Below are 27,490 nucleotides of genomic sequence, written 5' to 3'. Positions count from 1 at the left end.
ACAGAGGATAAACCTTGTGCCGCTGTGCCCTCTGTGCCCCCGGGGCTCAGTTCCACACAGGTCAGCTCACAACAAGTGACAGCAGCTGCCAGGAAGGGGCTAGGGATGCTGGGAGTCCATTTTATGATTATTCTGGAGTGTTTTGTTTTTCCAGACAGAGCTTTCAAAGGTTCTTCTGAACCTGAAGGGCTGGACAGAAGAAGGCTCAGCAGCCGTTGATCAGAGACACAGCTCCTGCAGAGAACCTGAGTTCCCAGCATCCACAAGGTGGTTCACAATGACCTGTAACCCAGCTCCAGGGGATAGGACACAGCTGGCCTTCACAGGCCCAGGGGATAGGACACTGCTGGCCTTCACAGGCCCCTGCACTCACATACCCATAACCCCCCACACACAAATAATTAAAAATAAGCGTGCTAGGCCACGTCTACTCCCCAACCCCAGAGGGGCATCTGGGACCCTTGGGGTGTCAGTGCTTGAATGTCTTTGTTATGGAGACTTGCAAACATATTCAAATATTAAGAGAATCATGGAGCCTGAGGTGTGTGAGGAAGTTGGCAACAAGCAGCCTTCTCGCTTCTCTGTGCTGGCCCCCACACTGTGGGTTTCAGGACCCATGGGGCTGTAGCAGAAATGGTCTGAAAGTGGTAACAAACTCCAGGGCAAAGGGGCACCAGGCAGGCAGAACCACTGCTAGGCTCTGCCTTCCAGGGAGGAGAGCGGGCCAGAGCACAAGGACAGGATAGTCCCTATCTGTCAGAGACTGGCTTTTTTTTTTAAACCGGCTTTTTAAATTATAATTATTTAATGTCCCTATTCAGAATGAAAAGAAGGCAGAATCTTGAGCAGTGCCCGGCTGAGCTCCTGTGGAGCCTTGGTCATCCCTTCCACTGACGTGTGCTGATCCCCACTGCATGCTGGGACAAGACTAACTGAGCCGGTGGCCTGTCCACCTTGGTTTCTCTGCTACAGACAATGAAGATGAGAACATTTCTAACTCGAAGCTCTCCTAATATCTTCAGTATCCTTATTGGAGAAAGCCCTCTCTCGCAGAATTAATGTGGGGCTTAAATGATTCTATCTCTCTCTCTCTATCTCTCTCTATCCACATAATATATAATATTATATATTATGCTTAGAATAGTGCTGACAGACTGGAGAAATGGTTCAGAGGCTAAGAACACTGACCACTCTTCCAGAAGACCCAGGTTCGACTCCCAGGACCTGCATGGTGGCTATAACTAACCATCTGCAGTTCCAGTCCTAGGGGACCAGAAACCTTCTTCTGACTTCTGCAGGTACCAGCTACACAAATGGGGCACAGGCATGCATACAGGCAAAAGACCTCTACATTGTAATGGGATCAGATGTTGTCTTCTGGTATGTCTGAAAATAGCTACAGAACTCATATACATAAAATAAAAAAATAAATCTCTTTAAAACACACACACTTGGCCTCTCTCGTCTCCAGCTTTTTTACCCTAAATTTGGAGGTGAAGAAAATATTGTGTGCTGGACCCACTTGAGAATCTGAAGGGAGAAGGTTGGAGAGGTATGAATGGGGCTGGAGGGATGGCTCAGCGGTTAAGAGCACTGGCTGCTCTTCCAGAGGTCCTGAGTTTAAATCCCAGCAACCACATGTTGGCTCACAGCTACCCACAACTCCTGTCCCAGGAGCTCTGATGCCTTTTTCCAGCCGCTTGACTGGAATGTGCAGTTATGGGTGAGTGCGGGAGGCAGGGGATGGGAAAGAATGGAAGCTTCTCCCTCCCCACTCCCCCAGAGCACTCACACAGTGGAACTTCGGTGGCTCCTGATGGGCAGGCCCTGTTCAGCCCTCACCAGCCGCTGGTAGGAGATTCCTATGGACAACAAGCAGCATAGAGGAGGGGTAGGTGGGTTAGGTCCCAGGCAATGCCATCCTGGGCCTTTTACAAGTTCTGGACAATTGGGCTGGGAGTACCCCATGAGGCTCCTGACAAACATTCAGAAGACAGTTGGCCCTAAGACAGTTGCTATTTGGTCCTTGAGCAAGTGCTTTGTTTCTGTGTGGTCACCTCATCTGTAATACCTCAGCCTTCACATCAAAGCCACCCTGAGCCTCTCTGGCTGCCCTCTGTCTTTTCTTAACCATTTTTCCAGGCCCTGTCCCTAGATTTGGAACAGGCAGCAGGAGACAGAGGGGTATGTTGTTAGATCCTTCATGTTCTGTTCTGGTTCTTTCTGCCTGGCCTTGGGCAGGCAGGTCATCATTTACCCTGGTCCTCAGTTCCTCCTGAAGAGACAGCTAGAGGAGACTCCTCAGTGACTGTTCCTAGCTTAGTCCTTGGCCCACCTGAGATGCACCAGCTAAACCTTCCTGGGAGGTAGAACGGCATGAGAGGGAGGACACAGGCCCGGGAGGCTGACAAGTAGTTTCTAGACCCTCTTGTAGTGTCACTAACGCCTGTTGTCTTTCTGCAGTGGGGGAGGGGGTGTGTGCCAGGCACCCATCAGTCTCCATGCTCAGTGTCAGACTGGCCAGGCAGCATCCTTCCACCCACTCTCCTCTTCTCTGCCTGGCTTCTCACTCCTTGGGGACCTAGGTCTTGCCTGGTGCCTGCTTTCTCTGACAGTCCCCAGCAGAGCCTGTCCCCCCACCCCACCCCTCCCATCCCCGTGACTTCAAACACACTGAAAGGAAACAACGTTCAGAAATAGGCACACGGAAGTCCACACTGGGCACACGGCACCCTGGCTGGGACTGAGCTGAGGAGAAGGAGGGAATTCCCCTTGGAAGCAGGAAAACCAAGAAAGCTATAAACACAAAGGCCATGAATTTTGTTTGGTAAACGACAGGAAATTACCAATTCATGTTCTTCTAACTTGGGACCTAATTGGTCTAATTGTTGGCCTATTGTGTGATGTTTGCTTTATATAATTGCCAGAGACGTGCTAATGTTAGGTCTTCTCTGTTAATGGCATCCTTAAAACATCAGCTGTTACTCTTAGGATTCGGGGTGCCATCTAGTGTCCATTCACATGCATTGCAAAGATAAATTCAATCCCGCCACACCCTCTGCCCCATGACACCCAGGCAACATAGACAAGCAAAATTTCTGTTGACTTTATTTCCCATTTTGTGTGTGTGTGTGTGTGTGTGTGTGTGTGTGTGTGTGTGTGTGTGTGTGTGTGTGTGTGTGTGTTCTGTTGCTGGGTAGAATCCAGGGCCTTGAATGTCTAGCTATCTTAATGTTTTTATTTTATGTTTTTTTTTCTTTGCATGTGTGTGTATGCTTGTCTGAAGGTTTTTGGCCCCATATGTATGTATGAATGTGCATGCAGTGTATGTGTATGCTTTGGGGGTCAGAAGTTGGCAGAAGGTGTTTTTCTCAATCATTCTCCACCTTATAAGGGGAGCCAGGATCTCTCACTTGAACCCAGCGCTAGCTGGCTTTGCCAGTTTAGCCAGCCAGCTTGCCTTGGCACTCCGTGTGTTTGCCTTCCAAGCACCGGGATTTCGGGCAGGCTGCCACTCCCACCCAGACGTTACCCGGTATTGGGAATCAGAATTCAGGTCTTCATACTTATGTGGTTAAGTGCTTTACCCACTGAGCAACAATCCCTGTGATGCTTTTAAAGCGAGCAGCCCACTCCCCAGGGTTCTTCACCCCTAATTACACACCCCCTAATGTGGGGCAGTTAGAGTGGGGCGGCTTCCTACTGCCTTTGTTGACCTAGGATAGACAGCTAGCCAGTCATACACCAAGCCACGAAGTCTCTGTGCCTGAATTTAAGTTCTCCAAAATGCTAGGGCTACCCAGTGCACTGTATTCCACTACAAGGTTTTGCCCCGGCCCCAAGCCCAACTGCCCAGCCTTGTGCCACCTTCTTGTATATGTGTTTTTTTTTTTTTTTTTGACTCTGGGATGGTGTTGGCAATCGCAGTCTCTGTAGTTACTCTTCTCCTGCAGCGTTCACCATGAGGACTACCCTCTGTCACGTTTCCTCCTTATGTCTGTGGGTGTTTCCATCCCCTCACCTTGGGCTGTGGTGCCGTTAGAGTGGAGGCCGCTTCCGATGTTCTTTCTGTACTGTCTGCTTAACTTGGCAGCGCCAGGAGGGGGATATTTGGGGAGGGACTGATACATCCTGATACACACTGACCCAGAGGAAGCCGTGTTTTAAGCTAATGGCCTGTCTGAACAGTCAAGACGCCCACAATTCCAAGTAGAAGTACAACCATTTGATAAAAGAGTCAACCCTTGGTGTCCTTTGACCTCTCTTGGTGACGGCCTCCACTACTTATCATGAGGTTTATGGGGTTTATGAGGTTTATTGGTGGCCTAGGTCCTGAGCTGGAAACATTCTAGAGCTGCCTGACATAGGACCAGGGACTTTCCTATACAGGAAAGTTCCCCCAAAGGAGTACTGTGGGGTCTCCCAGATAGAGGGGTCACCTGTCTTGGTAGCAATAAGGCATCAAGTAAATGGAAGACTTTTGGAATTAAGTAGACATGGTTTACTGCCTAACTCCTGTTTCATTATCTAAACAACGAGCACGCCTGTTACTACACCAAGAACTCTTCTGAGACTACATGGGACCCGCGCTTACCACGTCGAATGTACCGTGAGCACGCAATAATGACACCTGCACCATTATCAACAATGGAAGTCCTGCTTTGATGGAGAGACTCAGAGGTTAAATGACCTGTGCAAGGTCATTAGCTGGTACGTGCCAAAATCGAGGTCCTTGTCACACAAGATCCCCATTCCTTCTACCACACTTGACCGAATTGCTTGGGCAGGGGAAGTGAATTTCTCACTTATGTGTATGTTGGGGGTGTTGTGTCACTTCCTCACCCTGTAGGATGGTATGTGGCCTGCTGAGACACAATCCTTGATGTTTGTGTGCTTTCAAAATTGCTGAATGCCTCACATGTAAAGTGCCCGTGTCACCAACAAGGATTCCAGATCAGTCAAGCAGGAAAGTCTGATATTCCATAGCACCGTGTGAGCACAGAGTCAACATTCAATAAACACACAGCCTGAAGCCCAACCGGCTGTTCGGGGGTGGGGTGGGGGGGGCATTGACACCATTGGGGGTGGAGTCAGGAAAAAGGGGAAGGCCCTATTTTGATAACCAGCCCACTTCCTCCATACTGAAGGAGACTACCAGCTGTTGTCTTTTATTTTTTTTTTTTGGTTCTTTTTTTCGGAGCTGGGGACCGAACCCAGGGCCTTGCGCTTCTTAGGCAAGCGCTCTACCACTGAGCTAAATCCCCAACCCCAACTGTTGTCTTTATAGCTGTTGTCTCTGAAACTTTACTGGGGGAGGGCCCAGATCCCCAGGTCCCTTGTCATCTCTCTCTTACTTTGACAGGACCAATCTCTGAAGGTATCATCATCCCAATGCTTACTGCCTCCTGCAAGATCAAAGTTAACAGAATCGGCATCCTTCTTCCCAGAGAGAGAGGCGGCGCTGTGTTCCCATTGTTCAGATGGGGAAACTGAGGCTTATCTATGTTCCATGTCCTATCAAAGGGCCTCCCAGCCAATGAGGATCAGACTCTGCACCATTATCAACAACTAAGTGTGGTACTAAGCAAGAGAACCACAGAGCTATTTGGCGCTCCTTCAGTGGCTCAAGTTGCTTCCCCTGGTGAGGATCATTACAGAAGGCAGGGGTCATGCAGAAGTAAGTTCCATCAAAAATCACACAAAGACATTCGCCAATAAGCCTAGCTCCTGGTCATGTAGAAGGAGGTAACTTTATTTAACCCACTCCTTGCTGAGGACTAGGGCTTGGCTTCTGTGAAATCACAGGTTACCTATGGAGTGAGAAAAGTCACAAGTGTCTTTGTTGTTGCCGTTGTCTCTCCATAGAAGTGGTCATGCCCAGAGTTCTGGCCCCATCAAAAGTGTCTAAATGATGAGAGTTTAGTTTGCATCTGATGTCCTCAGTTTGAATCTTATTCTAGCTTAGGTGAGAAATTTACATCCATTTCTTCCGCTTCTTTTTTTAAGCAGCTCTGGCTATCCTAGAACTCACTATGTTGACAAGGCTGGCCTTGAACTTACAGTGATCCACCTGCTTCTGCTTCCCAAGCGCTGGGGTCAAAGGCATCACCGCCATGCCTAAGTACTTCCCTGCCTCTCTTGAAGCCAGCTCTACTACCTGGCCGCTGAGCTCTAACTTCAACGCAGGCCAGTGTGGAGCTGTGGGAGCTACTGAGCTACTTGGAAGTGATTCTCTGGCACCGGGAGAGGTCATGGTTTCTATTTCAGTTCTGCTTACCCTCAGAGAAGGATGAGCAGCTCTGTGAGTGCTTCCTGTCTGTCCCCGGCATCCGACTTCCCCCAGGCCGTTAGTGTGTGGATCTGAGACCTCTCACAGTCTCAGAAGCCAATACCGGTCCATGAAAGAGATGAACCTTACACTGATTGCTCATTTAGGACGAGCAGATGGATCAACTGATCGGCTGGAGAAGTAAGGCATGGACCCTTGCAAAGGAATTCACAAGCAAAATTTCTGTCCTGAACTTTTTAGTGCTCCTGAGTTGGGGTATAGAATGCAACGCTTCTCTCAGCTTCTGTTTACTGTATACGATAGCAGTCAAATGCCGCTGATGCTAAACAGAACCTAGAGTAAGTAAACATCACAATGGAAAAGCAAAAGGATGACCATGTATAATGTATGGGGAGTTCACCCAACTAGCTAATCCACATCTACTGATCTAAGTGCTGCTTTTTTAAAAAAGATTTATTTATTTATTTTATGTATGTGAGTCTTCAGACACACCAGGAGACATGGTGGAGACATACTGGATTCCATGACAGATGGTTGTGAGCCACCATGTGGTTGCTGGGAATCGAACTCAGGACCTTTGGAAGAGCAGTCAGTGCTCTTAACCGCTGAGCCATCTCTCCAGCCCTGTCATTTTAAGAGATTCTATATATATATTTTTTTATGATGTGCATATATGGTGTACAGTGTGTGTGTGTGGGGGGCGGTGCATATGTGAGTGCAAGTGCTCCAGATGGCCAGAAGAGGGCGACAGATTCCATGGAATTGGAGCTAAGGTGACTGTGAGCTGTCCCAAGTGAGTGCTGGGAACTAAATTCAGATCCTCTGTGGGAGCAGTATTTGCTCTTAATTGCGGAGCCATTTCTCCAGCCTCCGTCTTAGAAAACTGAATAGCATCCTACCAAGTGACTGCTGCCATCCGCTGAACTATGGTCATTAATCAGGGTTCTGCATTGGTTAATGATTAGAAAGAACACACTTGAGGAACATTCTCTGCTAAATCTTTGCACAGCTATGGTTAGTCTTCTAGATTGAGTTTCAAGAATAGAACAGTGGTTAGAAGAGAAGCCAGCCCCCTTCTTTCCCATCAGTACTGGTATTTTTGGTCTTTTTAAAGTCAGTCAATTTGAAAAGGAAGAATGTGTCTCCCTCTAATTCTACATCTGCTTCACTCCTAGAGGGCATGGTTCAGGCACTCAGGGTTCTTTCTGAAGCACGTGAATCATGTCCTCATTTATATTTTCACTGGTGTGTCTGACAATGTCTTGTTTTTTTTGTTTTTTTTTTTTTTTTTCGGAGCTGAGGATGGAACCCAGGGCCTTGAGCTTGCTAGGCAAGCGCTCTGCCACTGAGCTAAATCCCCAACCCCTGTCTGACAATTTCTAAAACTGTCTCAATACACACACACACACACACACACACACACACACACACACACACACACAGAGAGAGAGAGAGAGAGAGAGAGAGAGAGAGAGAGAGAGAGAGAGAGAATCAGTTCTACACTTCCAGATCCTCACAGCTCTCGTGGCTTTATCTTAGGAATATGTTTGACCACTGTTCTGCATTTCTGCAGCCCAGACTCATACACCCTAGTTTTTCTTCCACTATTTTTGCTCTCTTGTTTTCCATGCTTAAATCTTTTACTTATCTGCAAGTTATTTTATGTTTAAGATGGGACTTCGTTTAATTTTTTTTTTTTGAGACACATGTATCCCTGGCTGGCCTGGAACTCATTAATGTAGACCCTCTGTATTGAACTCACAGAGGTCCACTGCTTCCACCTCCAGAGTGCAGAGGTCAAAGGTGGGCACGGCCAATGCTCTACTGGATTATATATTTTAAGGTTGAATTTTAACTCACTTCTGAAATGATCGGCGGAGTTATCCTGATACTGCTTATTAAGTGACTGGGCATTTTTATTGCTGGCTTGAGGATGCCTCTTTACCACATCATAGCTTTTACATAGTTTGTTTCTAGATGTTGCCTTCGGTTCTGTAGATCTATTTCCACACCAATAGGTTCTGAGTAAATAACTATAGCATTATGAAAGACCTAGTGGTGCAAATGCTTTCTTCTCAGTCTTCTCTAAGAACACATAAATAAACACATAGCAAATGAATGATTAAATGCTTCTGCAGTCCATTGATAATTTCACATAGGTTTTGGCTGTTGCATTTTAGATGATCTTGGTACTTTGATTTGGTTACATCATTTCCATGATACCTGATGTTATTATGATATTGGTTCGATCCCACAATGCATCTTTCCAATTACTTGCCCTTTGGTTAGTGCTGACTTCTCTGTGTAGGTTACTAACTCACATTTCTTATTTTAGATTTTTGTCTCTGTTGTATTCCTCCTCCTTCTATGCCTCCCTCCTTCCCTCTCTGCTCCTATCTCTTCGCTTCCCCCCCCCTCCTTCCCTCTCTGTCGCCTTCTCTTTCTTCTTGAAGCGGGATCTCACTCTGTAGCTCAGGCTGGCTCTCAGACTGTCACAATGCTCCTCTGACCTCTGCCTCCAGAGTCCTGGATGTTTTCCTCCTAGGTGGGACTGGTAAACTGGGAAGTTGAATCTGCCCTTTCAGGCTCTGAGTTACTCATCCACGTGATTCTCTCACACTTAGATAAGCAATTGGGTGTTATAAAATTAAAATGCTGTCCCCTCCAGATGAGGAAATATCCTTTGCATAGGCAAAATACATATAAGGAAAACCAGAGCGGCGCTCACGCTCACGTGTAATGGAAATGCTTGTGGCAGTTCCCTTGGGCTGTTGCCATATTAAAAAATACTTCTGTAGCAATAGTTTCCATATACTGAGAGGTTTTGAATATCAGAGAGTGTTGACGCTAAGCAAATGCTTCAGAGGAATCTATCAAGACGATTTCCCTGAAATTGAACCGTGGTGAATTACTCTGTTCTGGGGAGCCTCTCAGGGAATCAGACCCGGTTGTTCTTCCTCTTGCTGTGGCATGGCTTCCTCATGGTTCTCATTTAAAAACCTTTTACACCATTTGCCTCCGTAGGAAAGGGTGCACGCTGCCAAACCTGATGACCCAAATTTGATCCCCAGAACTGGTGCCAGGCTGCCCTCTGACCTCCACATACATAACCAGGCACGCATGTGCACTGCCACCCCTACACAAAGTAGCAAGTGTGCTTTAAAACGGCAGTCATCATTTCTCAAGAACTCTTGCTTTTCAGATGCTAAGTATGAAAGCACCTGGAAACACGAAGTCTTTGCCCACGCCTGTCAGGACAGCCATCAGCCCCTCCATTCTCAGCAGCAGGCACTATCCCTAGGAAAGCCGCTCCTACAACTGCAGGGCAAAGAGGACTAATCTCATCATCGTCCTGGGGGAGACTTCCCTGAGTGGCCACACAGGCCTGGTAGCCCCCACGCTAATCAGACCTTCTCAACCTTCCTAACACTCTGACCCTTTAATACAGCTCCTCATGTCCTGGCGACCCCCACCATAAAATCATTTTCCTTGCTATTCCATGACTGTAATTTTGCTATTGTTATGAATCACAATGTAAATATTTTTCAGAGAGGGAGGTTTGCCAAAGGGGTCGAGACCCACAGGCTGAGAACTGCTGCCCTAGCTAATCAGTATAGAGGTCCAGGCCTGTGCTAGCTTCCCTGAACAATTCCTCCTTTAATAACTTCCCATACGAATTGCTTTAACGTGTGTGAGCGAAACCGTCTGATGCTGGTGAAACGCGCCGTAAAGAGGGCGCACTCCTCGTTCCTTACCATGGAGTGGGCAAGGATGAAGTGGGCCATATGTGAAGAACTGTTTCTAGAAGGGCTAGCTATGCTAGTCATGTGATCCCTGGCCCCCTTGGTACTCACCTGGGGCCTTGAGCTCAGCATCGATGAAGGTGAGCATCTCTCGGCAGATGCTGCAGTAGGGAACCGGCCAGGTCAGGAAGCAGTGGTAGGTGCTGGCTGCCTTCAGCAGGAGGTCTGAGTCTGGTGGGAAGTGTGGAGTCTAGGGGGGAAGAGGGACGGTAAGAAGTGTGCAGGTATCCACGTGGTGGTGCAGGCCTTTAATCCCAGCACTTGGAGGAAAAGGCAGGCAGATCTCTGTGAGTTCAAGGCCAGCCTGGTCTACAGGGTGAGTTCCAGGATATATGTATAGTATAGAAACCCTATCTTGAAAAAAAGAAAAGACAAAAAGGTGAACAGGTGAGGAAGAGTTCATTTGTATTCCCAGGGCAGCTTCTGCTCTCTTTCTGGAATATTCCACAAAGGACACACACTTCCGGGGAGCAGTACGCCCTAGGACAAAATGAGGGAAAACTAAACTATGGACAGACAAGATGGTGTCCAGAGCTTCTCTGTGGCAATGGGCCTTGTTTTCTTCAAATAGGGTCTCAAGTAGCCCAGGCTGGCCTTGAGCTCGGCACCACCTCTCAAGTACTGAGGATTGAACCTGGGGCTTCACACTTGCTAGGTAAGTGCCCTCCCCAGTGAGCCACACACTTAGCCCATAAACCACGGGTTTTTCCAACACTTGAGGAAGTCTCTCTGAAAAGCTGTCAGCTCGGGAGGTCATTGCAAATGGCTTCCACCCCTTTTGAGGAACCACGGTCCATGCAAATGCTATTCATATGTAAATATCCTCCTGAGAGGCAAATATTTGTATTCTTTGGATGGACTGGGTTTAATGCACCGGGAGTCATTTGGTTGGGCAGACTGGTGAAAGCCGGGGATAATCCCAGACCCCTGGGATGAAAGGTGAGCTGGACAAGAAAGTCTCTCAACGTATATTCTCATGACCACACTAGGACACGGTTCCTTCATGGAAGCCAAGAGGCAACCATCTATATTGACCAGAGGAATCAGAAGGTCTCAACCCATCTCGAGTGTCATGGCTCCCAAGTTTCTGTTTATCCTCAGAGAGGTGAGGCCTGTGCCCAGGTAGAGCCCACTCTTCCCTCTCTCCTCAGCTCCCCGCCCGGCTGTACTTACGCAGAGGACAGTGGAATAGAAGAGCAGAGCCAGAGGGGCGAGGAGGTCATAGGTGCCCTTCTCTTGGACCTGTGGAGATGACAGGTCTATCGGCCACTGTACAACTGTGACTGCCAGCCCTTCTGTGCCGACCTTAGCGGATTAATTCAGACATTCCCTTCTCCCCCTCAACTTGCTTGAGACCTTCCACAAAACCCTCCCTGTGGCTCCATGGCAGTGGGTCCTTTACATGTGAGCTTGGGAGTTAAGCACTCCAGAGGGGAGCGTAGCCCTTGAATTGGTTTGCTTGTGATCAGCCAGCAAAGGCACCAGGTAAATCTGATACCTGGATGGTGGCCGTGAACCCTGCAGTCAGTAACGGGCTTAAATGATGAACTTTCTTCTGGGGGTAACCAGCTAAGAGAGAGAATCACCTTTACAGCTCAAAAAGACAAGCAACTTAAAAGGGATTCCTCCAGGAAACAGCTTGAGTTGTTGTGGGGACTTGGCCCATTCTGGAACCTCCGCTCAGCTCAGCACTACACACTCTCTTCAGTCATAAAAGCCTGCACGCTGAGCTGTCAGAGGAGGCCTCCGCTTCCCTTCCCAATCAGTTTTCTCTTCCTTGTCTCTGTTGCTGTGGATCCTTCTGAGGAAAGGAACTCAGTGAAGCTCCCTCCCTGTCTCTGCTTCCCTCCTTCTAGTCCATACCCTGACTCACGAGCATCACCTACCCTAAGCTGTAGTTTGAACTCAGGTCTACACAGCACATGCTACATGTTTACACAGGACAGGACACTCAGTGCACAAGCGTAGCTGATGGGTCCCCAGGGTTGGGCAAGCTCTCTGGGGGGGGGTCCGAGAGCCTCAGAGCTGACCTAAGTCTTGACTCTACAAGGTCAAGGCTATCCGCCTCTGGCTCCCCCTCACCTCTTGGGTCTTCTGCAGGATCTGTTCCAGGAGGATGAGGAAGTGGCCCGGGTCCCTGCTGACCAGCTCCTGTAGGCTCCAGCAGTTCAGACACAGCCCGGCTAGACAGGGGGCAAGTTAGACCAGTGGTTAGTTTCACTCTCCCTGGCTAGCCATAGGTAGAGCTGTAGAGATGGGGGTTTATTCCGGAACCCTGCTATGGAAGAGTATACCTGAATATTCCTTTCTAAATAGAGTCTTGGAGAAATGGCTTCAATTGAGGTCCCCAAGCTCCATCAGGACATCTGAAGCCAGACCTGGTGGCACAGGTCTGTAAACCCAGGATTTGGGAAGATGAGGCAGTTGGATCATGGGTTCAGGGGTATCATTGGTAGTTCAAGGCTAGCCTGGGCTATATAGTGAAATACACTGAGCAGCAATACAATGATGATAGCAAAAAAGTCCACAGGACATCTTAACCCTGGGTCTGAGGTCACTCCTTAGCCACTGGAGTTGTTGATCGAAGTTGGATCCCTTAGAGGCCAAAGACCCTGCTGAGACTCTGCCCCTGCACCTCCGGGTGCAGCGATGGTCCCGACAGTTGTCCCTGCCCATTTTTCCTATAGTGGGTGCCAATTCCTGCCAGATGCAAGGAAGTCGAGCCAAGGGTAAAAATTGCTACAAGACAAGCGCTCCACCCCAGATCCAAGAGTGTCAAGTCCAGACAGTCATGAGGCTCCTAAGACTGCTTGGCAGAGGAGCCCAGGAAGGGAGGGGAAGCTCGATTCACTGAGTTGAAAAGCTCTGAGTCCTTGTCACTGGGACTTTCTTAACGTGCTGGTTCCTGATTTCCCTGAAATCAGCAAGGGCAAACTCCTAAAATTTAAAGAGGTGACCACAGGGACGGGGTTGCATGTGTGGGGTAGGGAGTAAGCACAGGGGAGGTGGAAGAGGACATAGCCTTCATGCAGCTGGGGGTCCATGCCTCCATGGGTGTGTGAGTGCTTTTCAAAACCCTGGAAGTGTATCCATGTGCCCATAGATTTTTGTCTAGCATGCGTGAAACGTTAGAGTCAACATTTAGTTGACTGCAAGAAAAAGGGAAAAAGAAACCCAACAACAGAGAAAAGCGGCAGTGCAGACACCAGTTATTTCCTTATTTCTTATTTAACGATGCTTGGGACCAACACTATGTAAACTTTAGCTGTATCAAAACCTGGGAAGGGAGGAAGAAGGAAAACCTTTCTTCACGGACTGTTTCTCTGTGCCACTACAGTGCTAGGCCTTCACACATTCTCCATGTTCCCAGCTTCCAGCCATTCTTATTCCCCTTATCCATTGGGATCTCACAAGGACAAGTGGACTGTACAAGGCCGTATAGTCAGTGAGAGTCTTAATCCAAATCTAATTCCAAAGGACAGAGAAAGCTGTCCACAGAGGTGATATCTGAGCTGAGACCTGCATAACAAGGGGTGGGTTTCCAGGGAAGAGATCCAGGAAGCGAGCCCAGAGGTCCTGGATGAAAGCTTCACCTGAGGTTCTGGACTGTCTCCCAGTTCCCCAGACCCACCTGACCAGGGAGCAGAACGGCGTCCGAGGCTCAGTCCATGCAAGCATCTCTCCAGAGCGTGCTGGATGCGGTCCTCTGTGCACGTTGTGGCTGCTGGCTGCATCCTGAGTCATTGCCTGCATGGGGAGACACTGGTCAGCTTGTTGGGCTCCCTTCCTGGAGAACACTAGGCTAGGGGAGCCCTCAACCCAGCAGGACCATTAGTAAAACTGGCAGATACTGGCAGCCCACTTGGGCTCTGTGGACAATGCACAAGGAGGCTCTCAGGTGTCTACAGGGGAGGGAGCAGCTTCCAGAAGGTTCATCCGTGTGGCAGGAGAGTGCACTCATGGGGAAGAAAAGCACGGAGGGGGAGGAAAAGAGAGTTCCAGGATGGGAACAGAGTGGGAAATGGGACACACCCACTCACCAGGCACTAGGGACTGTTGCCAATTGCCCAGGAAATGCCCAGGAATTGTCCAGAGAATGGCCAGGCCTCAGACATCTGGGCAAGGGACCTCCAGGGGGAATCAAAACCACACAGGAAGTTTTCTTGTGAATTTCCAGATCTGTATCTCCTAGTCCTACAGGGGTGAGGCTGCAAGATCTTCTTCCACATGCTAGACACCCCAACACCACTGCTAGGGCTAGAACAAGCACAGGGGTCTCTTCTTACACATTGCCTCACCCCTATCCCATACACTCTCAGCTCAGATGCCCAGGTCCTTTCTGCCTTGAACGTTTTGCAGTCTGTCCAGCGCCCTTTTACATTTTCCTGGGGCCCAGCTGGCCCAACTAAAGGGCCACAAGGAGGGGACTTGAGGAGCGGTTTTGACACCAGGTGGAAAACTGAGGGTCTCCAATAAGACTCGCTCATGTCTTGGTTCTGGGGAGGGCTCTTTGGGTCCTTTGGAAGCTGTGGCAGGCTGCGTGGCACAGTGATTAAGCCAGGTTGTGGCCTCCAACAGAGCGAGACCCAAACTGGACTCTGAGCTTCCCCCAAACCTCAGTTTGCTCATCTATGAAACGGAGATGGTGACAGGGCAGAGGTCAGGAGGCTGCGGGGAGGACACAGGGCCCCAGCTGAGCATCCACTGTGCGATCTATACCACACAGCTATCTTTGCCACACTCGCCTGCCCTCCGGGATTTATCTCACTGCAGATACTGTCCCTGGGCTTGCCAGGCTGGGTCATCCGGGAAACTGAGCAAGTGCCGGAACAGCCCTGTGGATCTGAGGACCAACTAGGAAACCAGAAGAGGAAGCAGAACCCCAAAACTGAGCCATGCAAACAACATGCAAATGGAGATAAACTCCCCAACCCAGATCCAGAGGCCCAGACCTCAGAGCCTTAACCTAAGCAAATCCCCCTGCCTCCCCATCTGGGGGGAGCACAAGCACCCCTGAAAAGTAAGCTCTTTGTGAGCGGTCCCACCGGTGCCCCTAGAGACTGATGCATCATGAAACTGGGATGGCACGGCAGCACCCGTGAGCCATGGCGTCTTTACATTTCCTGACCACCTACTATGTGCCAGGAACAGAGCAGGCATGAGTTCCTGGGTGGAGACATTGACTCCAACAACCATACAAAGGGGAACCCCCCCACACCCCGTAGATGACATATGTTATGAAGAGTGGATGGTGCAGGAAGAGGGCCAGCTGGCCAGCCCACACAGTAGGTTGTTTAGGGTCTCCAAAGAGGGGATACCTAGGGTTAAGTGAGGGGAAGAGTATTCCAGAAAGAGGAGATAGTATTGCCAAGGTCTGGGCATACAAATGAGCTTGTCAAGGACCTAGACCCTGGAGCAGGGTGTCAGGACCCTGGGCTTGCCTGGAACACAGCCTGACCTGGAGATCTGAATTAAGAAGTCTCACTATTCATGATCAAGCCCTTCAAACTATGTAGAATCCACTGCCCCTGGACAGATAAGGCAATTTCCTGAGCTTGGCTCCTTTTTCATCCTGGGCTGTGCTGCTACCAGCGAGGCTGAATGACCACGGGTTTAATACATGTGATGAGCGGCTGATCTCAGTGACAGTCCAAACACTAGCCCTGTACATCATGTCTGTCAGCCCGGAGTTGACAGGAGAGCACCTGCCCCAGGACAGCACCTGCCGCTGGAACAGAAGACACCTTCATACAGACAACTTTAGAGACCCAACCTAGCCTTTGTCCTCATAGCTGCTCCCCCATCAATCCTAGGCCAAGTTCTTGAGGAAGATAGGAAGTCACCTCAGGTGGTCCTTTATGGGGTAAGTGGACCATGCCACCAGACAGAAGACTTGGTAAGGTTGAAACAGGTTCAAAAGTCCCCAGAATTCTCATAATTGAGAAAGGCAGGTGTTGGAACTGGCCCCCAACCAGGGTCTACCTGTCCTGGAACACATAACCATGGCATCCTATTAGAGGACCACGACAACTGGTCATGTAGCATAAACACCTAAAGTTCTCATGTGAATGAGGTGTCTAGATACACCCCTGAGTGTTTAGCCAATGAGCTTCCCTTCCTGAGCATTCCCTCCCACAGAAGGTATTTAATGCCTGCTTCACCCCGAGTAAGATGTGTGCATCCACATCCACCATGAATAAAGCAATTTGGACAAGCAGGGCCCATCTCCTTTATCAGGGATCCCCGCAGAGGAGGGGATTAGGGGGAAGGCCATCATTGGAAAGAGCCATGTCTAAACCTCCCAGAGAAGGCCTTCCTTTTTAGCCCCTCTGTACTATTGGAACTCACTTGGAGCCAAACTAGATTCCACCCTGTCCCCAGCTCAGCTGTCCCCATTCTGTATGGTGCACGAGATCATTCTCAACTCCCCTCTACCCCCAGCCCCCACCCCAGCCCCCACCCCCACCCCCACCCCCTACCTGTGTCTGGGTACACAGGAGATTGAGAGCCACTGTATCCACCTCAGCCCCCACTGTTTCTCACCAGGAAGAATACAGGCTGGGACTCCCTACCACAGGCTGCATTCTGCCTTCCCAGAGTGGAGCGGCAAGCTTCCCTGAGTGCTCTGACTCCCAGTGGCAAGGCAGACACGCAGCCTGCTGCCCAACAGTCCTTTAGTTTCCACAAGAGGAATGTGGAAGCTGGAGGGGATATGGAGCCTGCTCTGGGCCACCAGGAGCCCGGTAGGACTACAGGGAAGTCACACCCATACCGGGGAGCAAGCAGGACTTTCCCTTCTCCCTAGCTGTGGCTGAACCCCAACCCCAAGTTTAGAGTGCTGAATGCCCTACATTCTAAAGTTGTCTGGAGGGTGGCTCAGCAGTTAAGAGCACTCGCTGCTCTTGCAGAGGACCTAATTCCAGTTCCCGGCACCCAGACCAAACAGCTCACAAACACCTGCCACCCCAGTTCCAGGGGATCCAACACTTCTGGTCTCTACGGGCATCTGCATTCACAAAAACATACTCATACATAGACATATAATGTATAATTAAATAAATGTTTAAAGTTCCATAAGGCACTTGGACAGTGCCCGCAACGATCTTGGTGCTGTTTGCACGGACCTGGAACAGCACGGTGTGGACTCATCACCGTAAGACTGCAAAGGGGAAAAGGGTCATTGACCATTCTGGAAGGTGCACATGCCCTCCAAAGGCAAGGGCTTGAGGGATCTGAAGAGAGTGCCTGAGGATATGAGTCTCCTACCCAGGTGAGGCACCACCAAGTCACACAAACTCATCGGGAACATTGGCAGAGAACATTGGCAGAAGGACAGCTCACAAGTCCGCTGTGTGGGTAGCAGGACACTAGGAAGACAGCTGGACTTGAGCCGTTTTGTTAATCTACCTGAGTGGGTCACCATCAGGGTGGGAAAACCCAGCAGTAAGAGGCAGGAGGCTAGACCACCTCTGTGGGACTGTAGTGGGACAGGAGAAGAAGATGGGCAATTAGTGTCACGGGGGAGTAGAATACTTTGTCTGAGTTCACACAGCTAAGAGGTAGTGCCTTAGTTAGAGTTTTACTGCTGTGAACAGACACCAAGACCACGGCAACTCTTCTAAGGACAACATTTAATTGGGGCTGGCTTACAGGTTCAGAGGTTCATTCAGTCCATTATCATCAAGGCAGGAACATGGCAGCAACTAGGCAGGCATGGTGCAGGAGTTGCTGAAGGTTCTACATCTTCATCTGAAGGCTGCTAGCAGAATACTGGCTACTCGGCAGCTAGCATGAGGGCCACAAAGCCCACGCCCACAGTGACACGCCTACTCCAACAGGGCCACACCCTCTAGTAGTGCCACTCCCTGGGCCTAGCATATACACACCATCACAGATAACAAAGCCAGAATGCAAACTCAGGGAGTCAGGGTTCTTAACTCTGCATACATTGTCCCTCAGCAAATCAGATGCAGCTAGAAAGGAAAGAGATGGCTCAGGGGTGAAGAGCACTGACTGCTCTTCCAGAGGTCCTGAGTTCAAATCCCAGCAACCGTATGATGGCTCACAACCATCTGTAATGAGATCTGATGCCCTCTTCTGGTGTGTCTGAAGACAGCTACAGTGTATTTATAATGAATAAATAAATAAATCTTTAAAAAAAAGAAGAAAAACCATGCATGTCTCTACTCCAAGGGAAACTTAGTTCCTGGTATTTTGCTTACAGAGTTAGCCATTTCTGGTTGCTGGCAATCTTGAGCCCTGATATGTGTGTCTACACCAGCTGCCCAGCCTAGCCTGCCTCTTCCAGAAAATGGACCCCCTTATTATTCAGAAGAGGACACCCAGTATGGTAGTATACTGGGTCCTGCCTCTCCAGCCCAAGGGAATGTGTGAACTGGTTGTTAAGTCGCCCCTCTGCCCAACCCCAGAAATGATGGACAAGCTGGTCTTGCTGGGAGGCCAGTGTGAGTCCCTTTTGCCTTACACTGTCATGACTCAAATGTGAGACAGGAATGAGCCTTTTCAGGCATCATAGTTTCTTCCGCCATGCCCTTGTCCTTACAAGTATCAGAGTCCAGTATCCTGGTCTGCTGCTAGCAGCCTTCCCCCAGTGTCAATAGCAGACTTCCCCAGTGCCCGCTGATCCATGACTTCCTCACCCTTCTTCCTGTGGACTCCTCGGTGCTGCCTGGTTCTAAGGAGACAACCAAGGTCTTCTCTTTGGCAGAGCCAGATATCCTCCGAGCCCAGGGCAGAGTTTCTGATACTCTGGCTCCCTGGAATATTGCAGTCATCTAGATGTTGGTCCAGGCTCTTAAGAGTTAGGACCTGGGGCTGGAGAGGTGGCTCAGTGGTTACCAGCACTGACTTTCCAAAGGACCAGATTTCAATTCCCAACTCTCACATGTGGCTCATGACCATCTGTGTCTCTAGTTCCATGGATCCAACAACCTCTTCTAGCCTTCCTGGGCAACCAGCATGCACGTGGTATACAGACAGATAGACATGCAGACAAAACACCCATAAACATGCAAATAAATAGATGACTTTTTTAAAGTTAGAGTCTCCTGAATGCTTGGCCCAGGGACCTGAGGGAAGCAGCAGAGGTCCAGTGGATGAGCTCCTTGGTGAACTACAGAGATGACAGTAGGGGTGGGCTCATTCGGAGCCTCCACGCCTGTCCCTGCATGCAGCTTATTTTGGCCCGATGACTCAGTGACATCTGCCATTCCTTATGACTTGTGGGCAGAACCCCGTTGGCTCTGGGGAAGGGATGACAGAAGACAGTGGGGTGATACCTTTTTCAAAAGCTCGGGAAGCAAGGCCTGCTTTGTTCAGTATCCGATGCCCAATCCTGGGTTCCCCTCATTAAGAGGAGCCCCCGTTGTAAAATTCCAGGGGCTGCCAGGCAGGATCCCCTGATGGGCAGTGCCGAAACATTAAATAATGGCTACTTCCTTTTCAAGTTCCTCTTCTGAGCCAGTGCTGACCTTCCTGAGGACCCCGAGGAGAGTAGGAAGGCTTACCATCAGAGACAGTGGAAGTCTGAGTCCAGACACACTTGCTCGGATGAGGGCTCCCACCCTCCTGACGGTAGTGAGTCACCTCAGCTCTTTTCTCTGAGTTATTTTTGAATTACTTTTCTAATTTCTCCTAGAGTTACTGGAACAGAATCTCAAATGTCTATTTTACGAACTCTGGTTTTCTGACATCATTCCCTCTGATCAAAAGTTCAAAATGTATTGGCGAGGATAGGAATTTTCCCATGTCATTTTTGCAATGATTTCTGAACGGGGGGGGGGTGTCATACGCCCTCACTCCATGTTGGGTCACTACATGACCTAAAGCACAGATACAGGTTTGCATTAAACATTCAGACTAGCTGCTGAAGTAATTGTCTGGGGCACTTACATTAGGCATAGTTACTATGGTGACAGCATTGTGTGTACAGTGGCCGAAAGGCTGGCTTCTCTCACTGCTCTCCATTGGTTGGCTTTGTATTCTGAAATTCTCGGTTTCAGTTCATTTCTTGCTCAGCTGGGTATTCTGAATAATTGCAGGCTGAGTGTGTGGCTAAGGTACAAGACCTTATAACTCATATGTCTTTCAAGAACTACAGCCCTGTCGGTGGTAGAGCTGGTGGCTTTTATCCTGGCCCCTTCTCAATATGTTATAGAAACCGCGGTTAATAACAAAAAAATACGGCTGTAACAATGAAAAGAATTAGAGAGTGTTGTTGGATAAAAATTGACATAGAAATTAATATTTCTCAATTCTTAATCCTTAAGATATGTTCTAGGGAAAAGGCCCCACTTGTAACAGCATCAAGAGAAACGAATAATAAACTTTTAAAATTAGCAATTTTTATGTATAAAACTTTTTGTTTTGGTTCTTTTTTTCGGAGCTGGGGACCGAACCCAGGGCCTTCCGCTTCCTAGGCAAGCGCTCTACCACTGAGCTAAATCCCCAACCCCATGAATAAAACTTTTGAGAGACAGAAAAGATGAGAGCAAATGGAAACACACGCCCTCTCATTGTGCAGAAAAATCCAGAATTATATATAAGCAACACGGAAAGAATCACAAGCCTAAACATGAATTATTAAAATTTCAAAATTCATGGACATGGGGAAGAAGCTCCATCACACTGGATTTGTAGATGGCTTTGGGGCAATAACACTTGTGGCTGTGGCTGGGATAAAACCCCGTGACCAAGGCAACATTGAAGGAAGAGCTTACTTGAGCATATAGTTCCAGAGGGTTAGAGCCTGGAATTGAGGGGATGGCATGGCAGCAAGTGACAGGCACGGTAGCTGGAGAAGGAAGCCGAGAGACCACATTTTAACCACAAGCAGCAAGCACAGAGTGCAAACTAGAAGCAGGGGAGGCTCTTTGCTATCATCATCATCATCATCATCATCTCAAATCCTGGTGACATAAATCCACTCTCAGGGCTGCACAACCTAAATCCCCCCAAACAATGCTATAAACCAGGAACCAAGTATTCAAAAGCCCAAGACTATGGAGACATGTCTCATTCAAAGCACCACACACAGAAAAATCCAGGCCACAAAAGAAAAACCTGGACAAATTAGTTCTCAGAGCCAAAACTAAATTAGATCTAAGAGCCCAAACTCTGCATCAAAGGCTCCAGCCCACAGAACAGAAGACTCGCCTATAATTTGGGTGATAAGGGACTAATATCAGATAGGCAAAGAACTATGACTCACCCCATCACCATCACCGCCCTTCATTCCAAACAGACAAAGGATCTGAATAAATACTTCCCCAGATAAATATGCAGGTGGCTAATAAGTACTTGAAAGCTGTTTTTCAGTGCCAACGAGATGGCTCAGTAGGTAAAAGGCGGAAGGCACACAAACGGGTAACCTCGGTTCAATTCCTAGAACCTACCCGAAGTAGGAGAAAACAGACTACACAACATTGTCTTCTGACCTCCACACACCAGCCTTGGTAAGCGGACCCCACACATATACACAGAAACACTCGTAGTAATAGGATCCTTTTCACTACTCATCACCATGGAGATGCAAATCAAAAAGGGGCCACTCCCATTAGTATGGCTACTATTAGAGAAAAAAACAACAAAGTAAATGTTAGGCTGTGAAGAAGTCAGAGCCGGATGTACTGCTGCCTGGGCATGTGAAACAAGGTAGCAGCTGCGGAAGGACAAGGTGCTTCCTCAAAGGATAAACAGCAAGATCCTGCCACTCCCCTTCAGGATAGATGCTCAAAGTAACTGAAAAAAAGGTCATGAGTGTCCATGTCCACAGAGGCATTGGATACAGTGGCCAAAGACTAGAAGTAACCCAAGTGTCCATGGAGAGTTGAATGGACAAACAAGATATGGGGTGTGTTTGTGCATACGTGCATACTTGCGTGTGTGCATGCATGTGTGTGCGCATGTGTGATTCAGTCTCTCAAAGGAAGGACATTCGGACACACAGCACAATGCAGATGAGCCTTGAGCATCTTAGGCTGGGTGCAATAAGCTGGTTTCAAATAGACGAAAGCATGACTGCACTTGGGTGAGGTACCTAGAGCTGTCAAAGGAATAGGAAGTTGACTATGGTTGCCAAGGGCTGAGGGAAGGAGATAGGAAGTGGTTAAATGGGTACAGATACCTAAGATGAAAACGAGTTCTGGAGACCAACTGCACTACTGGGTGAATGGACTAAAGACTACTGAACAGGGGTGAGGTGTGGCTCGCCTGGTAAAGTGCTGTGACCCTCAATACCACATAAAGAGGCGAGAAAGAACACAAGTGCAACTCTGGCTTTCAGAAAGTCGAGGCAGGAGGATCACAAGTGCAGAGGCATCCTCAGTTACACATCCAGTTGGAAGCCAGTTTTGGGGATACTATAATTTAAAAATGATTTTTAAGGCTATTGAATGATTCATCCAAACATGATTAAGATGGTGTGTTATATGGTATGTGCATTTTACCACAAGTAATTAATGGATGTGATATTACACAGAAATGTCAATTCTCCATGAGTTTCAGTCTAGAGTAGTGGTTCTCAACCTTTCTAATGCTGCGACCCTCTAATATTGATACCCTTGTATTGAAGTGACTCCTAACTGTAAAATTAGTTTCAGTGCTACTTTGTATTTGTCTTACTGTTGTGAATCATAACATCAATGTCTGTGTTTTCTGATGGTCTTAGGGGATCCCTGCAAAAGGGTCATTGAACTCCCTCCGGGGGTCAGGACCCACAGGTTGAGAAGCACTAGTCTAGCAAGTAGGCGGGAAGAAAGAGGAAGACAGGGAGGAGCAGGGAAGGAGGAAGGCGGGCAGACGGCAGGCGGGCTGGCACTACGGAGTGTCTTTTCGGTCTCATACTGTGCTAGGCAGCTCCGGTTGCTGATTCCATCTAATGACCTCAATCTCCTGAAGTGGTTACCCACAATTCCTGGGGCCCAAGCAGGTTAAGCCATTCATGTTTCTATCATCACAGGTCCTATGGCCTGAGCTGGAAGCTGATGTCCTTCCTCCACGCTGTTCATGGGAAGTCAGTCCCACCCTTTTCTCTGCAGGCAAAGGTCTGCATCCTTGGCGTGTGCGTGCGTGCGTGGGTGTGTGGAGAGAAAGAGAGAGAGAGAGAGAGAGAGAGAGAGAGAGAGAGAGAGAGAGAGAAAGACAGAGAAACAGAGAGAGAGACAGAGACAGACAGACAGAGACAGAGAGACAGAGACAGAGACAGAGAGAGACAGAGACAGAGAGACAGAGACAGAGAGACAGAGACAGAGAGACACAGAGAGACAGAGAGACAGAGAGAGAGACAGAGAGACAGAGAGAGACAGAGAGACAGAGAGAGACAGAGAGACAGAGAGAGACACAGAGAGACAGAGAGAGACAGAGAGAGAGACAGAGAGAGACACAGAGAGAGAGATCAGAGAACAACTTGCGAGAGTCAGGTCTCCCTTCTGCCACGTGGAATCAGACTTGGCATCAGGTTCCCTGGCCCACTCAGCCATCTCTCTGGTCCAGTTTGTAGAACATTTTATGAATCAGCAGACGCTGATTTCAGAGTCCTGTTTAGCCCAGTCTAGAACTCTCCAGAGCACTGAGGGACCATTTATTACTATAATATTAAAAATTCAGAAACTGATGCTATCTTTCCAAATGCACAGAGAAGGGGGAATACATATTTCTATAAATACAGGAAAATGGGTACATCTATGCAGACTCTCCGAACTGAAAGCCACATACCACGGGGAAACACACATATAATTTGAAATGATAAAAATTAATTTAAAAAGATCTCAATAGACGTTGGGTAGAGTTGGAATTACGGCTGACTAAGTTTAGGTGCCCAAGGGAATAGGCGCATTTATGGGGTGTTTGATCCCCTTTGTGTTCTCCCTTCATCAAGGCTGGTGGGGTACATTTGCTGAGATGAGCTTAGCAGGAAGAGGACTTGGGGGTGACAAAGGAAAGTTCTGCTTTGTTCAGCTGCACCCTCTCCTGACCCCAGAGAGAATCGCTTATCTACACTTGGGGATTCACAGATTAGTGGCCAGTGAAGAGAGGGATTAAGTTAAGACAGAAGTGAAGACCCTGGAGCTCATGGTATCAAGGAGGGTTCTATGATCACAGAGCACGAAAACCCAACAGACTAAGCTGCGAGAAGGAAGGCAGGTGACAGCCTTTCGGAGTTTTTGAACTGTTTGGAACACTCGTAAGCTGCAGAGTTTCTTTTTTTCTGGTTTATCTAGCAGAATATCTTTATCTAGTTTCTGGGAATTGTGGCCAAAAGAATCTTGAGATTTTTCCAGTTTTTCTTTTATTAAAACACTCAGTGACTGGCTCTATAGCTCAGGGGTTAGAGCACTGGTTTTGTAAACCAGAGGTTGTGAGTTCAAATCTCACTGGGGCCTACGAGTTACTTTTGGGGACTGGAGAGATGGCTCAGAGGTTAAGAACACTGACTGCTCTTCCAGAGGTCCTGAGTTCAAATCCCAGCAACCACATGGTGGCTCACAACCATCTGTAATGGGATCTGATGCCCTCTTCTGGTGTGTCTGAAGACAGCAATAGTGTATTCACATACATAAAATAAATAAAAATTTTTTTAATTCTTTTTTTCGGAGCTGGGGACCGAACCCAGGGCCTTGCGCTTGCTAGGCAAGTGCTCTACCACTGAGCTAAATCCCCAACCCCAAACATTTTTTTAAAAAAGTAAAAACATTCAGATTTTGCCAGGCATGATGGTATATGCTTTTGATTCCAGAACTTAGGAAGCAGAGGCAGGCAGATATCCATATGTTTAAGGCCAGGGAGACTAGAATAACCAGTGCTACATAGGGAGGCTCTGTTTCAAATATTCCATATAAACAAAATCACATGCCAACATGCTAATGACAATTATCCCCAATCCAAGAGGAAAATTAGATTCATCTCTAAACATTTTATAATAATTGATATTTTATACTTTGGTTTTGTTTTGAGACAATGGTTCAGCTAGCCTAGGCTGGCTTCATAAACTCATATGCAGTCAAGAATGACCATGAACTTTTATTCTCCCTGACTCTACCTCAACAGGACTGGGAGTGCAGCCATATACCATCACGCCTGATTTGTGGGGTGCTGGGGATCTAAGCTAGGGCTTTGTGCATGCTAGGCAAGCCCTGTGCAGCTGGGCTACCGGACTCCTACATCTTGCTTTTAATCACACAAAGAACAGGTGTTACCTCTATAAAATTGTTTCATTTTTGTGTTCTTCCCATACAGCGCACCTGCCCATGCCAGACAGTGTAAGTACCTAAGGGACTCTGGAGGGTAGAGGGAGGCAGAGCAGGAAGGACTTTGGGACACAGAAGGACAGGAGCACACAGCAGCAGGTTCCCTGGGTCTTCTTCCTGCTTGCATAGTCTCAATAGTGAAGAACTAGCAGCCTAGATAATCGGTGCATACAGATGGGAAAGCTGGCTTTTTCCCCAGGACAAGGAATGGAGCAGCTTAACAAGACAGGCAGCCTTCAAGCCACAGAGTCCCTGTTCCATCTGAGCTCCACACAGAAAGTGTAACATCACTGCCACCAGGGATGGCCAGGGCAAAGGGAATGCTTCCCCTCTGCCATCTACAGAGAGGCGTCCCAGACCTCTGCCAGGGGACTGAGAAAACCAGAAGAAAGCCGTGCCTTTCACTCTCACAGTGGTCAAGAGCCTCTCCCATCCCATGATGCCAGTAGGCAGTGGAACCTTGCTTCCATCCTAGACAGTAAGCATCCCCATCCCACAACAGGTGGTGTTAAGAGAAGTCTAGTGCAGAGTCTAGACTCTCATTGGTAACTTGCAGTAGTGAGGTTATCCTTTCTCCCACCACCATGGTAACGCTGGAGCAGTAATGATGCACTCCTTCCAGCCAGAGAGGAATAGGTGGCAGCCTAATAGAAGGCTGGACCCCCTCTCTACCCATTAGTAACAAGGGCCCTCCCCAGTGTCAGCGAGGTTAAGGATGGAACCAGGACTCCACCCGCATCCAGCAGTAATGAGGCAAGGATCCTCATTTCCCCGCTGGAGATGTGTCAGAAAAGGCAGCTAAAACGTAAGATTGAAATAAGATTCCGATCCTCATAACTCCCACAATATCCACAATGACCGTGTTTCAATAAAGAGAAGAACCTGTCATGGGGCTGAGGAGATGGCTGGGTTTGTGCATAAGTCTTTGGACTTGAGTTTAGATCCCAGCACCCATGCAGAAGGCTGGGTGCGGTGGGGCATATTTATAACTGGAACAGAGGACTAGACCATGGGATGGAGTGGAGATAAAGCCATGAAGCTCACTGGACAGCCAAACTAGATGAGTCAATTAGTTTCAAATTCAGTAAGAGACTATTTCAACAACAACAACAACAATAACAACAACAACAACAACCAAAGTGGAAGGAAATTGAAAAGCCACCTAGAGGGGCTGGGGATTTAGCTCAGTGGTAGAGCGCTTACCTAGGAAGCGCAAGGCCCTGGGTTCGGTCCCCAGCTCCGAAAAAAAGAAACAAACAAAAAAAAAAAAAAGAGTGCTTCCTGATCTTTCAGGGAGACCCAACTTCTGGTCCCAGAACCACATCGAGCAATTTACGGCTACCTATAACTCCAGCTCCAGGGAGTCTGACTCTCTTTGGCCCTCACAGGCCTCTATACCCGTGTTCAGAAACCCATGCACAGACACACAGTTAAAATATGAAATAAGAAATTTTAAGTCAATAGAGGACACTACTAGGATGAGAGATGTCAAAATTTTAAAACAGCCGGGGGAAACGCTTCACTAGGCAATTATAAACTCCCTAAGCACAAAAGAAGGAAGGGGAGGGAGGGAGGAAGGGAGGGAGGGAGGGAAGGAGGGAGGGGGAGGGAGGGAGGGAGGGAAGGAGGGAGGGAAGGAGGGAAGGGTAAATGAAGAAAAAGGAGATAATAGTATTACTAAATGAGTGTGTTACAAATAAACAAAACCCCTCAATGTGTGGACTCAACCACAGAATAGAGGACAGAGCAGGAGAAACACAAATTTAAACTTTGTTCAACTTTGAACAACTCTTTGCTGGATATCTTGGCAGAAACACATCCCAAATCCGTGGCAGCCCAGTGTCTCCAGCCGCCGCATACTCTCTTACATTAAATCTGCACAAGAAAGAGCACACAACACAATAACCTCTGACCCAATTGATAAGATATAATTGCCCACCTAGACATACAAAGCCCTGCACACATCCATCCCTTAAGAACATTCATAACAACCTGTAAAGGTGCAGCGTGGAGTCTTAACATCGGCTTCCATGTTCTCTCCACGGCTACTCTGCTGTCTCCTCCTTGAACCTATTGATGACGACGGAGACAAAAACAGACTGAAGAGGAGTCTGAAGGAAGACCTACTCTCT

The 27,490-nt window shown here is 48.3% G+C and overlaps 1 protein-coding gene and 1 non-coding gene across 7 annotated transcripts in view; one reads left to right on the top strand and one right to left on the bottom strand.

Annotated features, from left to right (window-relative positions):
- Pik3r5 (phosphoinositide-3-kinase, regulatory subunit 5) overlaps positions 1-27,490 on the bottom strand; it is a 68,082-nt gene that overhangs the window by 7,893 nt on the left and 32,699 nt on the right. For 3 of the 6 annotated variants that reach the window (XM_006246770.5, XM_017597454.3, XM_063269619.1), the window contains exons 2-6: positions 13,724-13,839; positions 12,175-12,275; positions 11,266-11,334; positions 10,144-10,282; positions 1,793-1,862 (exon numbers count right to left, since the gene is read on the bottom strand). In XM_006246770.5, the coding sequence (XP_006246832.1) occupies positions 1,793-1,862; positions 10,144-10,282; positions 11,266-11,334; positions 12,175-12,275; positions 13,724-13,826 (482 nt within the window). In that variant the 5' untranslated portion in view covers positions 13,827-13,839. Of the gene's footprint in view, positions 1-1,792; positions 1,863-10,143; positions 10,283-11,265; positions 11,335-12,174; positions 12,276-13,723; positions 13,840-17,742; positions 20,775-27,350; positions 27,429-27,490 lie in introns of those variants that run through there. The other 3 variants (XM_039086573.2, XM_063269618.1, NM_001191923.1) reach the window with 3 other exon arrangements.
- On the top strand, positions 24,422-24,494 carry Trnat-ugu2 (transfer RNA threonine (anticodon UGU) 2). The gene has a single exon. It is a non-coding gene; the product is annotated as a tRNA-Thr (tRNA).

The sequence above is a fragment of the Rattus norvegicus genome, chromosome 10 (assembly GCF_036323735.1).
Source record: "Rattus norvegicus strain BN/NHsdMcwi chromosome 10, GRCr8, whole genome shotgun sequence".
Taxonomy (NCBI): Eukaryota; Metazoa; Chordata; class Mammalia; order Rodentia; family Muridae; genus Rattus; species Rattus norvegicus.
Note: the sequence above shows the minus strand (reverse complement) of the source record. Positions and strands in the feature narration are given on the sequence as shown.